The 16,001-nt window shown below is 45.3% G+C and overlaps 1 protein-coding gene across 4 annotated transcripts in view; it reads right to left on the reverse strand.

The window, feature by feature from the left end:
- The window catches only part of BRSK2 (BR serine/threonine kinase 2), a 265,934-nt gene extending 254,818 nt beyond the window's left edge, over window positions 1-11,116 (reverse strand). For 2 of the 4 annotated variants that reach the window (XM_040328497.1, XM_040328496.1), the window contains exon 1: window positions 10,492-11,114. In XM_040328497.1, the coding sequence (XP_040184431.1) occupies window positions 10,492-10,585 (94 nt within the window). In that variant the 5' untranslated portion in view covers window positions 10,586-11,114. Of the gene's footprint in view, window positions 1-10,491 lie in introns of all 4 variants that reach the window. The other 2 variants (XM_040328495.1, XM_040328498.1) reach the window with 2 other exon arrangements.
- Window positions 11,117-16,001: the final 4,885 nt, after the last annotated feature.

The following is a 16,001-nucleotide window of genomic DNA, read 5'->3' on the forward strand; positions in this document are numbered from 1 at the left end:
CATCGAAATGGTATTCCTTTTATACCGTCACTGCTTGAAAATGTCTGACAATAACCTATTAGTGTAAGGGCATTAAAGACCATTGACATGTTATCAAAGCTTTGCATGTCATAAACAGTTTTGATGGGCCGTTTCTGAGGTTTGCATGTGTCTTGCCTAGACTATGATGGAAAGTGAAAACCTTGTGAAAATGCTGCATGTATGATTTTTTCTTCCACGCATCGCGGCACTTGAACAAGCCATACTGCAAAAAAACAATGTGTTTCCTCATGTTCAAGCAATTGGAAAAAGCAGAAAACTGTTTGAAAATGCTGATGGTGTGAATGATGTACCAAAGCAAGACGATTCACAGACTGACAAACTGGGGAGATACAATTCTACTTGTTTTTTCGTATGAGACCTAGAAGATATTAATTCACATTATCCCTTAAACCCTCAATGTATATTTCATTGTTTGGTATCATAACGCACTGTATACAGTATACGGTTCCAAATGTTCTTAAAGTGGTTGTAAACCCACTTTAAAAAAAAAAATAACACCTGCAAGTCAAAGGCATAATGAGCTAGTATGCATAGCATACTAGCTCATTATATAATACTCATCTGGGATCAAAGCCCCCTTGCTGCGGTGACATGTCGTCCCGGAGTTGCTTCCGGGTATCGCGGTTACGGCACTGTGATTAGCCGAAGCCACGATGACGTCACTCCCGCGCATGTGCGTGGGAGACGCCAGTCACGGCATGACCTCCTGCGCCATAGACTTCGGCGCCCGTAATTATTTAAATATCCCCTTAACCGTGAAGGTTTAGGAGATAGTTCGAGCACCTACAGGTAAGCCTTAATCTAGGCTTACCTGTAGGTAAAAGTGGTTGTACAGGGTGTGCAACCACTTTAAAGCCTAGTACACATGAGCTAAATGTCGGCCCGGCATCAGCATCAATACAAACTGGCCAACATTCCGCCTGTGTGTTTGGCGGCCGGTCCGACAGAAGCTGGCTGTTTGGCTGGCTTCTTTTTCGAAGGCTCATGACCGAAAAAGGTCTGCCGTACCGGCTCCCAATCAGCACTCCCAGACAATGGCTAACGGGAGTGTTCTGGCGGGGGCGCCCCCTGTCAGAACACAATAGAACAGCAGGGGAGATCGCTGTACTAACATTGTTAGTATAGCGGCTCCGACCTCAGCTGCCAGATTTTTTTGGGTTGAACAAAAAATAAACTAGTGGTGTGTACTGGGCTTAAGTGGACATCCTATCTGATAGATCTGATAGGCAGCCCAACAGGAAACTGAAGGAGTATACATGGCAGGCCTGGGGGCAGATGCTGCCCAAGGTGGCCATTTTTGCCATCCTTTCTCATGGCAAAGATGGCCACCCCAGGCAGCGCTAGTGCTGGCTGTGTGTTCGTGTGCGCACATGCGCACACACACACACACACACACACACACGTTGTGTGCCTGCCTACTCGGAAGTTTCAGCATCACTAAATAAAAGTCTTTGCCCTGCCACCATGCCTCTCACAAAGATAGGCACAGTGACTGTGTACCTTTGAATCTGCACTGTTAACAAGCTCAGTGTCAATGGCTTCTGTGCCAGTGGGACAAGTGCAGTGGTTGTGCGGGCAGCTCAGTAACACTGAGCCTGCGATTTTATCAAGCACAATATTACTAAGCTGTACCGAAGACCGAAGAGTGTCAGGTATGCATCCATGAGGCAGCTGCCTCAGTTGGCCTCATCGATGGCATAGCCTTTCAGGAGGCTGACAATGCTGCTGCTAATTGCAAGGTACTGGCTTTGCATTGTCAGCCTACAACAAAGAGTGCTGCTACTATTGTAAAGTAGAACTCTAGACTAAAACTGTAGTAGATGCGCAGGAGGAGCAAAAAGCCTTTTCCAATCCAAGTGCTTACATCATCTGGTTTTTAGCCCTGATGAAGGGGGAGTGCTAAGCCCCCAAAACGCGTTGGCTGTTACAAAATAAACATCTTATAAAAGGTCTGTGCAAGCTATTGAGGTGCTCCCATCTTTTGAAAACTTCAATAAACTCCTCTGGGGGTCCAGCAAGACCCCACAGTTGCCGGTGAGCAGCCTCTAGGACAATAAACCACCTATTGAGTCATAACACATCTGCATAAGGTTCATCACTCCTACATTACAAAGGATTGGACGAGCATACCTCTATATCCTATTCTAGCAAGCCAATCATCATCCAATCCCTCTCCGATTACTTCCACCTCTGGGTCCTGCAAGAACCACGGTGTGCGCAGACTATTGCATTAGGGTGTGTACCCCAAAGCTCAAACATGCGTGTGTCTATATATATATATATATATATATATATATATATATATATATATAAAAATGTGTGTACACACACAGACACACACTTATAAATGTAAACAAACATTTTAAAATGTATTCAATGTGGACGGTGTCAATAGGGCAGTGGATTGTGTCAGTAAGGCAGAGGTTGGTGTCAGTAAGGAAGTGGGCAGTGTCACTATTTTATTTATTTTTTTATTGTTTTTTTACAGTATTTTTTATTTACCATTCTTTTAGGAGCCTCAATGGGGGCTTTGGTGAAATATCAGGGATCTAAAGAGACCCCTGATGTCTCACTTTTGCAACAGAGCAAAGGGCAGAGGACAGAGATTCCCCAGCCCCTTTCTCTGCAGCATCAGCTGAACTGGACAATGAATGAATGGTAAAAGCTCTGTACTGAGCGGCTTCCTGTTATTTCACAAACGGAAGCAAATTAAACACAGGTTAATAGGCTTTGGTTATGAATGAACACAGTGAGGGATCTGTACCCATCAGTCACTAAGCTCATTCAGAAAAGGAAGCGGACAGTAATTGACTTGGACACGGGCAGCAGTAGGAATCTACGCCACACAGGGGTAATTAGGGTGTGCCCAGGCACACCTGGAACACCACCTGAGCATGCCTATGAACCATGGTATCAGCTTGTTTCAGAAGTCTTTGGTGACACAGCCCAAAGCACTGACAGTGGCTACTTAAGCAATGCAATGCCTGAGGCAGGACTGTAATATAAACACACATCTGGAACAGGAGCACAATGCATGTCTGAATGGACCCCTCTTTTCTTTCGCCTGCTTCACTTTATCCAGTAGAGTAGAATCCTACGTTAAAGGGAACCTATCAGAATAAAAATACGCGAGCCGCTATTGCTGACCTGTTTTCAAATATGTCCGCTGTTGGGCTGTCATCTCTATCCTCCCTTTATGGTGGGTCACTAGCCTCAAATAAATATGCAGGTCAGGAGTCCTGATTTCATTAGCTGCATATTTAAGCTCATTAGCTCACTGGGTAGCAAGTCAAGGATCAGGAAGACATATACAGAATTATCACTTTTTAAAATAAGTCAGCGATGACAATTCATTAGAGTTGCCACCTGTCTGGGATTCACCTGGACAGTCCAGGTTTTCGAATCATGTGTCCGGGTTTCAGACTGCCTGAAACCCGGACACAATCTTCATAATGGACTGTGGCTCCCCAAGTAAACCAAGTACCACAATCACCAAGTGCATAGGGGTGCACACAGGCCTTTTCCCTATACACAGACAGGAGAGGAGAAAGGGCTTGATCTACTCCTTAAAATTGTCCGACGGAACACTTTTGTTGTCGGACAATTTGAGATCATGGAAATTCCGACAATTGTCCGATGGATCATACAGATTTTTTAAGTGTTCGGGTTTGGCTTGAAGAAAAGGGGGCGACCCTAAAGTTCCCACACAATAAAAAAAATGCGCGGACACAAACAACCAGCACATACAGGCAGTCCCCGGGTTACAAACAAGACAGGGGGCCGGATTCAGAAAGAGATACGACGGCGTATTTCCTGATACGACGCCGTATCTCCTGATACGCCGTCGTATCTCTGAGTTCCGCCGGTCGTATCTATGCGACTGATTCAGAGAATCAGTTACGCATAGATATCCCTAAGATCCGCCAGGTGTAAGTGTCTTACACCGTCGGATCTTAGGCTGCAATTCCAGGCTGGCCGCTAGGTGGCGCTTCCGTATTTTTACGCGAGGAATATGCAAATGAGGATTTACGCACGACCGCCCGGCACTTTTTTTTTACGTCGTTTGCGTTCGGCTTTTTCCGGCGTATAGTTACCCCTGCTATATTAGGGGTAGCTAATGTTAAGTATGGCCGTCGTTCCCGCGCCGAGTTTTGAAATTTTACGTCGTTTGCGTAAGTCGTTCGTAATTTACGTTCGCGTCGAAAGCAATGACGTCCTTGCGACGTCATTTAGAGCAATGCACACTGGGATATTTTACGGACGGCGCATGCGCCGTTCAAATAATACGTCAAAAACGCGGGGTCAAGTTAGATTTAAATAATACACGCCCCCAACATCCCCATTTGAATTACGCGGCCTTACGCTGCAACACATACGTTACGCCGCCGTAACTAAGGGCGCAAGTTCTTTCTGAATAAAGAACTTGCGCCCAAAGTTAGAGTGGCGTAACGTATCGGAGATACGTTACGCGGGCCGGACAGATACGCTCAGGTATCTGAATCTGGCCCAGGGACTGTAGGTTTGTTCTTAAAGCGGTAGTTCACCCCCCCCCGACACATTTTACCATCGAGACAGGCATTGTAGCGCGAGCTACAGTATGCCTGTCCCGATTTTTTTAACCCCGTACTCACCTTGTAGTCGTCCATCGTAGATTCCGGCTCCCGCGGGGAATGGGCGTGCCTATGGAGAGGGAGGATGATTGACGGCCGGCCCTGGCACGTCACTCTCCCCGAAGACAGCCGGAGTAGGTCTCGGCTCTTCACGGCGCCTGCGCACAGGCTATGCGCACGCGTCGTGAAGACCAAGCCTATTTCGGCTATTTCCGGAGAAGCGTGACGCGCCAGAGCCGGCCGTCAATCATCCTCCGTCTCCATAGGCACGCCCATTCCCCGGAATCTTCGATGGACGACTACAAGGTGAGTACGGCGGTAAAAAATTCGGGACAGGCATACTGTAGCTCGCGCTACAATGCCTGATTTTAAGGTAAAATAAAAAAAAAAAAAAATTTCCCGTCGATAGGGTGAACCCCCGCTTTAAGTTGAATTTGTTTTTATGTCGGAACAGGTACATTTTTTAAGTGTAGCTCCAGCCAAAAAATCTATTTTTAAGCTTTGTGGAAAACATAGAGAAGGGTTATCACCCCTGTAACATTTGTTTTGCTGTCTGTGCCCCTGTTCAGAAGATTTCACCTCACTTTCTGTCCCAATGACAATTGCACTTTTAAAAAATTTGGGTTGTTAGGGAAACAAGGACTGGTGATAAAGCATCAGTGGAGACATCTTTTCCCCATAATAACTCTTATGCCCTGTTCACACGATTGGAATTTCCGATGGGATAAAATCCGATGGAATTTTCCGTCGGAATTTAGTTCAAGCTATCTTGCATACACACTGTCAGACCAAATTCTGACCGTCCAAAACGCGGTGACCTAAAACACTATGACGAGCCGAGAAAAATGAAGTTCAATGCTTCTGAGCATGCGTCGATTCTGGGCATATGTGTTTTTCTCCATCAGAGTTCCACACAGACGATCAAAATTTCCGATAGGATTTTATTCCATCAGTTTATTTCTAAACTCCGATGGAAAAATATCCGATGGGGCGCCTGACTTTTTTCATCGGAAATTCCGATCATGTGGAGAATTACAGGCATTATTACAGGGCATTACAGGGGAGAATTTCCCTTCCTAGGGGTAGATTTCCTTTCACTTCCTGTTGTCTCCCTCCGTTTGTAAGTAGGAGTCGTTTGTAAGTGGGATGTTTGTAAGTAGGGGATCGCCTTTACATAAAGTCATGCCGCATACACACGATCGGAATTTCTGATGAAAAAAGTCAGATGGACTTTTTTCATCTGAAATTCAGATCGTGTGTGGGCCCCATCGGACTTTTTTTCCGTCGTTGTTTAGAAATAGAACAATAGAACATGTTTTATTTTTTTTCAATGAAAAAAAAAACCAATAGGAAATTCCTATCGTCTGTGTGCAACTCCGATGAAGAAAAAACCCACGCATGCTCAGAATCAAGTCGACGCATGCTCGGAAGCATTGAACTTAATTTTTCTCGGCTCGTCATAATGTTTTACGTCACCGCATTTTGGACGGTCGGAATTTGGTCTGACAGTGTGTATTCAAGACAGCTTCAACGGAATTCCGACGGAAAATCCGATCGTGTGTACGGGGCATAAGTGTTGACAGTTATTATTGTGGCGCGGTGTTTAGCGAAGTAGCCTTGCAGCGCTGAGGTTTGTGTTCAAATCCTACCAGGGCATTTTATATGTTGTCATGACGTCTGCTTGCATTAACCTTGAGTTCCCATGATCCAGTGTGACGCTGGAAACTGTTGGAGTAGTGATTGTGCACTTTGTAAAGTGCCCCCTAATTTGTAGGCGCTTTATGAAAAAAGAGAGGTAAGAAAGAAGTAATTGGCCTTGTATAGGCCTCTTATAAAAGTGTACTGTATATACTCGAGTATAAGTCGACCCAAATATAAGCAGAGGCACTTAATTTTACCACAAAAAAATGGGAAAACGTATTGACTCGAGTATAAGTCTAGGGTGTCCATCTGCATGCCTCACTGTGCCTCACTTTGCTTCACTGTGTCCATGTGCATGCCTCACTGTGTCCATGCCTCACTGTGCCCATGCCTCACTGTGCCCATGCCTCACTGTGTCCATGCCTCACTGTGTCCATGCCTCACTGTGCCCATGCCTCACTGTGCCCATGCCTCACTGTGTCCATGCCTCACTGTGTCCATGCCTCACTGTGTCCATGCCTCACTGTGCCTCACTTTGCCTCACTGTGTCCATGTGCATGCCTCACTGTGTTCCTGCCTCACTGTGCCCATGCCTCACTGTGTTCATGCCTCACTGTGCCCATGCCTCACTGTGCCCATGCCTCACTGTGTCCACGCCTCACTGTGCCCATGCCTCACTGTGTCCATGACTAGACTGATGTTTAACATGGGAGTCTATGGAAGGGGTGCCCGGCTTTGAAAAATGGGTGCTCCCTAGCCCTAGGTCCCTAAGACAACAAACTTTGCACACTTGTAGAGGAGAAATTGGGCTACATGTGTACCAAGTTCTGAGTCCAGGGGACCTACGACTGGCCAGTACCGGGTCCCCAAAGTCACCAAAGAAATTACTGTTTAACATGGGAGTCTATGGAAGGGGTGCCCGGCTTTGAAAAATCGGTGCTCCCCGACCCTAGGTCCCCCGGACAACACACTTGTAGAGGAAGAGTGGGGCTACATGTGTGCCAAGTTTGGGGTCCAGGGGACCTACGGCCGGCCGGTACCGGGTCCCCAAAGTCCGGGAGATCAGGCGCAAAAAGGTGACTCGAGTATAAGCCGAGGGGGGCATTTTCAGCACAAGAAAATGTGCTGAAAAGCTTGGCTTATACTCGAGTATATATGGTATATACTTAAGTACAGACATGCAAAACATTTTGAAGTTTGGTGGGTAGACGAGAAGAGGAAAAAGTGCACATCTGTTACTCAGTCCATTGTCTGTTATTGGAGGGTCAGGGGTGCGTGTTGTCAGTATAATACAAGGAAGAAGTGCGAGGTGTATATCTGCTGTGATGTGCCTGTGTTGTGTTGTGTGTGTCTTTGTGTGCGGGGGGGGGGGGGGTGGGTCATCTGCCTTTGTGTGTGAACTGACAGAAGGGGGGCATATGGATAATTTTCACATTGCCTGAAAGTCTCAGCTGAATAATTCCCTCTGGCTAATTACGCACCGGTCGGTCCTAACACCTGCTTCTCCTTCCCAAGGAAATAAAAAAAAAAGCCCCTTCTAAATTTCAAGCTTGCCCGGACACATTCCCCCCCCCCCCCATCACCAAGCCCTTGAAGATCTGAGCTGGGGCTATTGTTCCCCCTGTATGACGAATGGTAATACGCAAGCATGCACGCTACCAGCGCTGTCACAATGAAATTTTACTCCTTCACTGCCAGCCTCTCACACAATTATTACAGCCATTGAGCACACTTGCCTGTAGCGTCTTCTAATCAGATCACTCACTTTCAGCTACAAACTGGGACAGGTTTAAATTATTTACTTCATAACCGGCACTTTGTAAAACAGCGACGGAAATCGTTCTAGGGTTGTCCATGCACAAAGGGTAATTGAGAAAGGTATAAAGCTGACACTGGTGTGAGGTGGGTGAGAGGTCACCCATACATCAAGTGTTCATGCCTTCATTAAAAATGGAGACGTTCCTTATATTAGTCCTGGGCTAGGACAATCTTAGACTGACCTGACACTCTATAGCAAGTAGATCACTAGCTAAGAAAGCAATTAACCAGTAAATTACATATTAAGGCCTTATTTAAATGGGAATAGAAAAGTACAAATTATAATAATCTACAAAAGCCAAAAAATAAATAAAAAAAATGTAATTTAATTGTGACTGCTCTGTGATGTGAAGTGATGAAATGTAGGATATAATCAGTTGTTGCGGGCAACTGCAGATTGCGCTCTTATTAAATCAACTGTCAAGTACAATCAGAGCTCCATTTTAATGTCATCATTTATACGTTTCATAGAGTTCAGCCATAGAAAGACATAATTGGGGGTTCCAGGAACTGGTGGAGTCCAGCTTCTTTTATACCCAGCAAGATATACCGTAGTTGTCCTTCCAGTTTCACACCAGAGGACGTTGAAGACCAAAGAACAAGTTAAAGCAAATATTGGAATAGAGCCAACTGGAAAAGTAGCTATGTTTTCCCTGCTTTAGTTATTCCACAAATATATTCTTTATATTGTTCAGAATGGGCATTAAGATGAAAAGTGCCTCCTACATCTTGGGGTAGTTTAAAAAAAGGACCCTGTTAGCGCAGGTGTCAAACACAAGGCCCGTGGGCCGAATCCGGCCCTCCACGCCATTTCATGTGACCCTCGCACCTCTCCAGCAGCTGCAGGAGAGCTCCAGCCCTTCTCTGGTCCTCCTTCAGACCCCTTACTTTCTGCTTTCAAGCAATGCATCCAGCTTCTTCCCAGCAGCAGCATAAGGAAAGGGGGTGCACTGTTATGTAAGGGACTCAATATCTGATGGTGGGGTGGCACTCGACATCTAATGTAAGGGGAGGGAATTCGCTGGACATCTAATCTTACAGATACAACCGGCCCTTTTCAGGGCATTAATAATGCTGATGCGGCCCACGATGAAATTGAGTTTGACACCCCTGCTCTATAGAAATCATTCCACAGGAACAGTATGCATTGGCTGGTAATAAATACTGTAAATTGTGCTCTCTTATCTATTACCATTCCTGATGAAGTCAGCACCACCACTGCCAGCTAACAAAGGCATTCGTGACCTCTTCCAAGTCTTAAGTACTACCAGTATAAAGGTGTGAAGGCCTTGAATTCCCCCAGACCTTACAATATGCTGGGTATGGGGAGGATAATCCTGTACAACAAAGTGCAGAATTCTGAAAGGCAATATAACGGTTTGGGAATTTGCTCTTATTTTTTGGGGTACGATTCACAAAGTGTTCAATCTGCTGTCATTGCGTAAAATACTTTCCTTTCAACTGAAATAGGTAACATTTAAAAAAAAAACATGTGCGACTGAAATATTAGGACTTTCTCATAAAAGCATTTCATTAAAAGTTGTGAAGTATAACCTCTAAAAGCTAGGGGTTATTAGGGCGCAAAGCAAGGGGCAAAGCGGAAGTACCAATCAACATTCGTATTTCAACGATCCGTTTACAGTAAACTGAAATCTGCTTTACTGCACTTTGCACGTGATCACGGCTCTTTACAATTATTTTCTAAATAAACCTCAGTACGCTCTTTACAATCTAATTTCAATAAGCCTCGGTATTTGTAAAGGCAGTTTCATCACACAATAGAAAAGTTGACAATCAGCTGCTGTTGTGTATAGGTCTTTCACATATGGCAGCTACAACCAATACAACTATGCAAAGATTAGGCAGATACAATGACAGTGCATTTCTACGTATATTTCCTGACTTAGTGTATCCCTCAACGAATTCTCCTACAACTTGCTAATATTGCTTGGTAACCGGCGGATCCTTCTCAATTTGTGTCAATGAGTGTCATTTGTCCACAACTTGCTTTTGCTCTGTCCTCTCGTGACATCCAGGCAACACCAGTGTCCCCTATAATGCAACCTACGGGAAGTTACTATATATCTTTAGATTAAATAAAGCTTGCCTACACCCCGTTCTAACCCTGGTGAAACCCTGGTGAGACCCTGGTGAAACCCTGGCGAAACCCTGGTGAAACCCTGGCGAAACCCTGGTGAAACCAGGCCCATAAGCCATTGCCAGCTGTCCTGTCAACCCAGCTTGTAGATTTTTGGCAATTTATTAAAAAGCAGCTCTTATCTAAAAGAAGACAATTTCCGATGACAGGTCCTCCTACAGAATTATGACTAGCTCCCACCCAATCCTCCCCCTTTACATCTTTGTTTCCGGCAGTACCCACCTGTCTGCCCCTTTCCCAGTGTCTTCTCAAGCCGGTATGGCCCAACATATTGCATGTGCGGCGTTCCACCACCATCTTTCCCAACCGTGGTCATCTTCTCCTCTCTCCTTCCACGGGGATCCAGATGCAAGGAAAATCCTCAAGAGAAAAGGGGGGAGGAGGGCTGGGGATGGAGAGGGAGGGGGGGATGGCTGTCTTTGCTTCTTCTCCCCCCCTCTCTTGCTGGATAAACCTGTCCGTTCTTGTGACGCCCAACTGAGATCCCCTCGGTCCTCACCATCAATAAAGAGCTGCTTTTCTCTCTTGTCTGCTGCACCTTGCCTTCTTGTACGTCCTGTGTTGATGCAGGGCTCTGGAGACCGGATTCAATGAATGAAACAAAAAAACAGAAACACACCCCAGTGTAAAAAAAAAAACAAAAAAAAAAAACACTCTCCTGCTTTTATGCAAAGAAATACAGAATTCAGTATTGTTAAAGGTTTAAGGTTGCTTTGGGGAGGAGAGGAGAGTGTTAAGGTGCAGGGAGCATGGTGAGGATGCTGCCGTGTTACATACAAGCAGCTCAGCAGGGACCTGCTGATCAATCCTCACGCTCGCTGCTAGAGGTGGGGAGTGAAGGGGGGGCATGCAGCCCTCTGTAGCTGGGATGTTAGCCAGACTGGGATTGGTAGATGCAAAGCTGTTTTCTGGTTGGTGGCAGAAGGATGCATTTTAATTGGACTGAGGAGGGGGGTTACCTTGTGTGTAGGGATGTGGATGTGTGACTGAGGCTTGCAACATTGTCTCTTCTTAATATGTTTTGTAGACTGAATTTCTGTGCAATGTCATTAAAGCCACAATAAACTGAATGAAGCAGAACAAGTGTTGTATATTATAGTCGTGTAGGAAAACAAAGCACACTTGGTTTTATTGTCTGATGCTAATGCTTTAACTGAGTTTTTTTTTTTTTTTTTATCACATACCATCCAAACAAAGCACAATTAGAGGGATTTCCACAAAGGGCAGCCTAAAAGTATACACAGGAGCATGTTGTCGTTAAACACTGCTGATCATCTGACATTACTTTTATACTGTTAGTATTAGATAAAAAGAGTAGCAAAATTATACATGCCAGATATATTTGTAATACAGACTTTTTTTATTTATTTTTTATTTTTTTATTTGCGACTAATATAATTTAAAGGATCACTAAAGTAATTTTGTTTAACCACTTAAAGCGGTGGTTCCCCTAAAAATAAACTTTTGACATTGCATTTGCTACATTAATTACAATTAGAATCGGCTGGTTTTATTGAAAAAATACCTCCGTACGTAGCGTTTGCTATATTCGTTCCCACCGCCACTTCCGGGTACGATGCTGGCGGTGGGCGTTCCTAATTGATGGACAGGCATCCGACCGACGCATCCATCGCGTCATGAGATGCCGAAAGAAGCCGAACGTCGGTGCGCATGCGCCGTATAGAGCCGCACCGACGTTCGGCTTCTTTCGGCATCTCGTGACGCGATGGATGCGTCGGTCGGATGCCTGTCCATCAATTAGGAACGCCCACCGCCAGCATCGTACCCGGAAGTGGCGGTGGGAACGAATTTAGCAAACGCTACGTACGGAGGTATTTTTTCAATAAAACCAGCCGATTCTAATTGTATTTAATGTAGCAAATGCAATGTCAAAAGTTTATTTTTAGGGGAACCACCGTTTTAAGACCCGGACCTTTAGGCAGGTAAAGGACCCGGCCAGTTTTTGCGATTCGGCACTGCGTCGCTTTAACTGATAATTGCGCGGTCGTGCAACGTGGCTTCCAAACAAAATTGGCGTCCTTTTTTTCCCACAAATAGAGCTTTATTTTGGTGGTATTTGATCACCTCTGCGGTTTTTATTTTTTGCGCTATAAACAAAAATAGAGCGACAATTTTGAAAAAAAATGCAATATTTTTAATAAATATCCCCCAAAAATATATATAAAAAAAATTTCCTCAGTTTAGGCCGATACGTATTTGTCTACCTATTTTTGTAAAAAATAAATCGCAATAAGCGTTTATCGATTGGTTTGCGCAAAATGTATAGCGTTTACAAAATAGGGGATAGTGTTATTGCATTTTTATTAATTTTTTTTTTTTGTACTACTAATGGCGGCGATCAGCGTTTTTTTCATGACTGCGACATTATGGCGGACACATCTGACAATTTTGACACATTTTTGGGACCAATGTCATTTTCACAGCAAAAAATGCATTAAAAATGCATTGTTTACTGTGAAAATGACAATTGCAGTTTGGGAGTTAACCACTAGAGGGGGCTGAAGAGGTTAAGTGTGACCTCATCTGTGTTTCTAACTGTAGGGGGGCGGGGCTGGACGTGTGACGTCATTGATCGTGTTTCCCTATATTAGGGAACACACGATCAATGACAGCGCCACAGTGAAGAACGGAGGAAGCTGTGTTTACACACAGCTCTCCCGTTCTTCAGCTCCGGGGACCAATCGCGGGACTCCAGCGGCAATCGGGTCCGCTGGTCCCGCGGCTGTGGTCACAGAGCTTCGGACCGGGTCGTGGGCGTGCGCCTGCGACCCACGGCTGGGCACTTAAAGAGGACGTACAGGTACGTGCTTGTGCCCAGCCGTGCCATTCTGCTGACGTATATCTGCAGGAGGCGGTCCTTAAGTGTTATACTTACCTCCACTGTGCGGCTTGTTTTCCACACAGTGGCCCTGATCCACATCTTCTTGGCTCCCAACCGCAAAAGCTTTCCACCTTCATGTGAGCGATTTCACATGGTGGAAAGCTCTTGCGGGCACGGTCCCGTGATACAGCTGTATCACTTGGCCCCGCCTCCCGGCACGCCGCGTCATTCGGTGTGATTGACAGCAGCGCCAGCCAATGGCTGCTATCAATCAATCCAGTGTAGCCAATAAACGGCCAGGCTGAGAACCGAGGAGGATGACGGGGACGAGCGCAGGACTTTTCGAGAGGTCAGGTAAGTAAAACGGGGGTTGGGGGGGCAGTACTGCACCCGGCCGTGACAGCTTTCGGCTTCATGGCCGGGCACCCACTGCGCATGCGCGAGCGTCACTGCGCATGCGCGAGCGGCGCTGCGGCATCCAATTGGACAGGCGATCGCCTGGGACCTGTCACGTGTCCCAGGCAATCGCCTACAGGGAGGGGCAGCAGAAAGGCGATTAGACAGAGTGGGACAGGAAGTCCCACTCCTCCTGAAGCCCCCCCCCCCCCAAAAAAAAATTACATGCCAAATGTAAATAATGAGAATATGATAAAACATTTATCCCAAATATATTAGAAATCGACGATTTAGTTTTATCTGATACATTGGGTATACTGTATTTAAAACCAATAACTAAAATCTCGTTTAAGCTTTAACATGTTAATGTCTTTAACCACGCCCTGGAATATTTTACCCCCTTCATGACCAGGCCATTTTTTAGCGATACGGCACTGCGTGCTTTTCCCACAAATAGAGCTTTCTTTTGGTCATATTTGATCACCACTGTGGTTTTTATTTTTTGCGCAACAACAATAAACAATAAACAAAAAAAAAAGAGTGACAATTTTGAAAAAAAAAAATGTATTTTTTACTTTCTGCTATAAACCATACCCAATAAAAATTTTTAAAAAAATCTAATTTATTCATAAGTTTAGGACAATATGGGGCAGATTCACAGAAGAAATACGCCGGAGTATCTACTGATACTCCGGCGTATTTTCAAATTTGCCGCGTCGTATCTTAATTTGTGATTCACAAACAAGATACGACGGCATTTGGCTAAGATCCGACAGGCTTATGGCTTCATACGCCTTCGGATCTTAGGCTGCAATACTTCGGCCGCCGCTGGGTGGAGTTCGCGTCGTTTTCCAGCGTCGGGTATGCAAATTAGCTTTTTTGGCGATCCACGAAGCTACTCGCGTGCGTTACGTCGTTTTTTCCCGTCGCAAAGTTAAGCCATCTTTTTCATGGCTTAACTTTACACCAGCCATGTTAAAGTATGGCCGTCGTTCCCGCGTCTAATTTAAAAAAAAAATTTTTCGACGTAAGTACGTTACGCACGTCGCCATTCACAAACACGTTGGGGCGCCATAATTTCGCGCAAAGCACGTCGGGAAATTTACTAACGGAGCATGCGCAGAACGTTCGGCGTGGGAGCGCGCCTAATTTAAATGGTACACGCCCCATTTCAATTAGGCGGGCTTGCGCCGGACGTCTTTACGTTACTCCGCCGCAAGTTTATACTCAAGTGCTTTGTGAATCAAGCACTTCAGGGAAAACTTGTGGCGGTGTAACGTAAAGACGTTACGCCGCCGCATTTGTACCTGAATCTGGCCCTATTTATTCTGCTACATATTTTTGGTAAAAAATTGATTGGTTGATTGGTTTGCGCGAAAGTTATATCGTCTACAATCTATGGGATATATGGGATATATTTTTTCTAGTAATGGTGGCGATCAGCAGTATTTAGCAGGACTGCAAAATTGCTGCGCGCAAATGTGACACTTAGACCCCTTTTACAATGTGCCGCCCATAGCGTCGGCAGTAAAATAGTGGTAAAACGCTGGCATTTTAACCGTCGGATTTGTGGCGCATTTCGGCCGATAGCAGGGCGTTTTTAACCCCCCGAGAAAGGGTTAAAACCGCCCTCAATGCGCCCTCAAGGGGTGAGTTCACCACTCCTAATGTGCTCCAAAGAAGCTGCTGACAGGACTTTTTCTGACGCCCTGCCAGTGCACCACTCCAGTGTGAAAGCCCTCGGGCTTTCACACTGGAGTGAATAGAGCAGCAGTTTAGGGGCGGATTGCAGGCTTTATTTTTAATGCTATAGCGCCTGCAAAACGCCCTCAGTGTGAAAGGGGTCTAAGTGACAACAATATAGTGATCAGTGCTAAAAAAAAAGGCACTGTCACTGTACAAATGACACTGGCAGGGAAAGGGTTATAATCAGGGGCAATCAAAGGGTTAAATGTGTCCCTTGGGCTGCTTTCTAACTATGGAGGATGTGTTTTGACTAGGGGAAAACAGAGATCTGTGTTTCTGCTTAGCAGACACACAAGAGCTCTATTTTCCCCTCTGACAGAACAGTGGTCTGCCTTGTTTACATAGGCAGACCGCCGTTCTGCCTCTCCTCAGAATGATCGGCGGGTCCCGACATGCTGATTGGCTCCCGCTGTGTCCAATCACAGCGGGATTGGGTCGCCGGTGGCGTATGCACACCCCAGACCACATGCACGATATCACATACAGGTACGTGATTTCGCGCAGGAGGGCCACCCTGTCGCAGTATATCTGCATGGGGCGATCTGCTACTTATTATCTGCCCATGTTTTTAAATCATTTGTAGTAGATAATAGATACATATAATAATAAAAAAAATATAGGTGTCAGTTATCTTAGTAATCAAAGATTTTAATTTATCTGATACACCACCGTAACCAGAATGCTGAAAATATATGTAAAGGAAATTAGTAAAATCTCATATATGCTTTAATTTTGAACATTGAGGGGC

The sequence above is a fragment of the Rana temporaria genome, chromosome 11, assembly GCF_905171775.1.
Source record: "Rana temporaria chromosome 11, aRanTem1.1, whole genome shotgun sequence".
Lineage (NCBI taxonomy): Eukaryota > Metazoa > Chordata > Amphibia > Anura > Ranidae > Rana > Rana temporaria.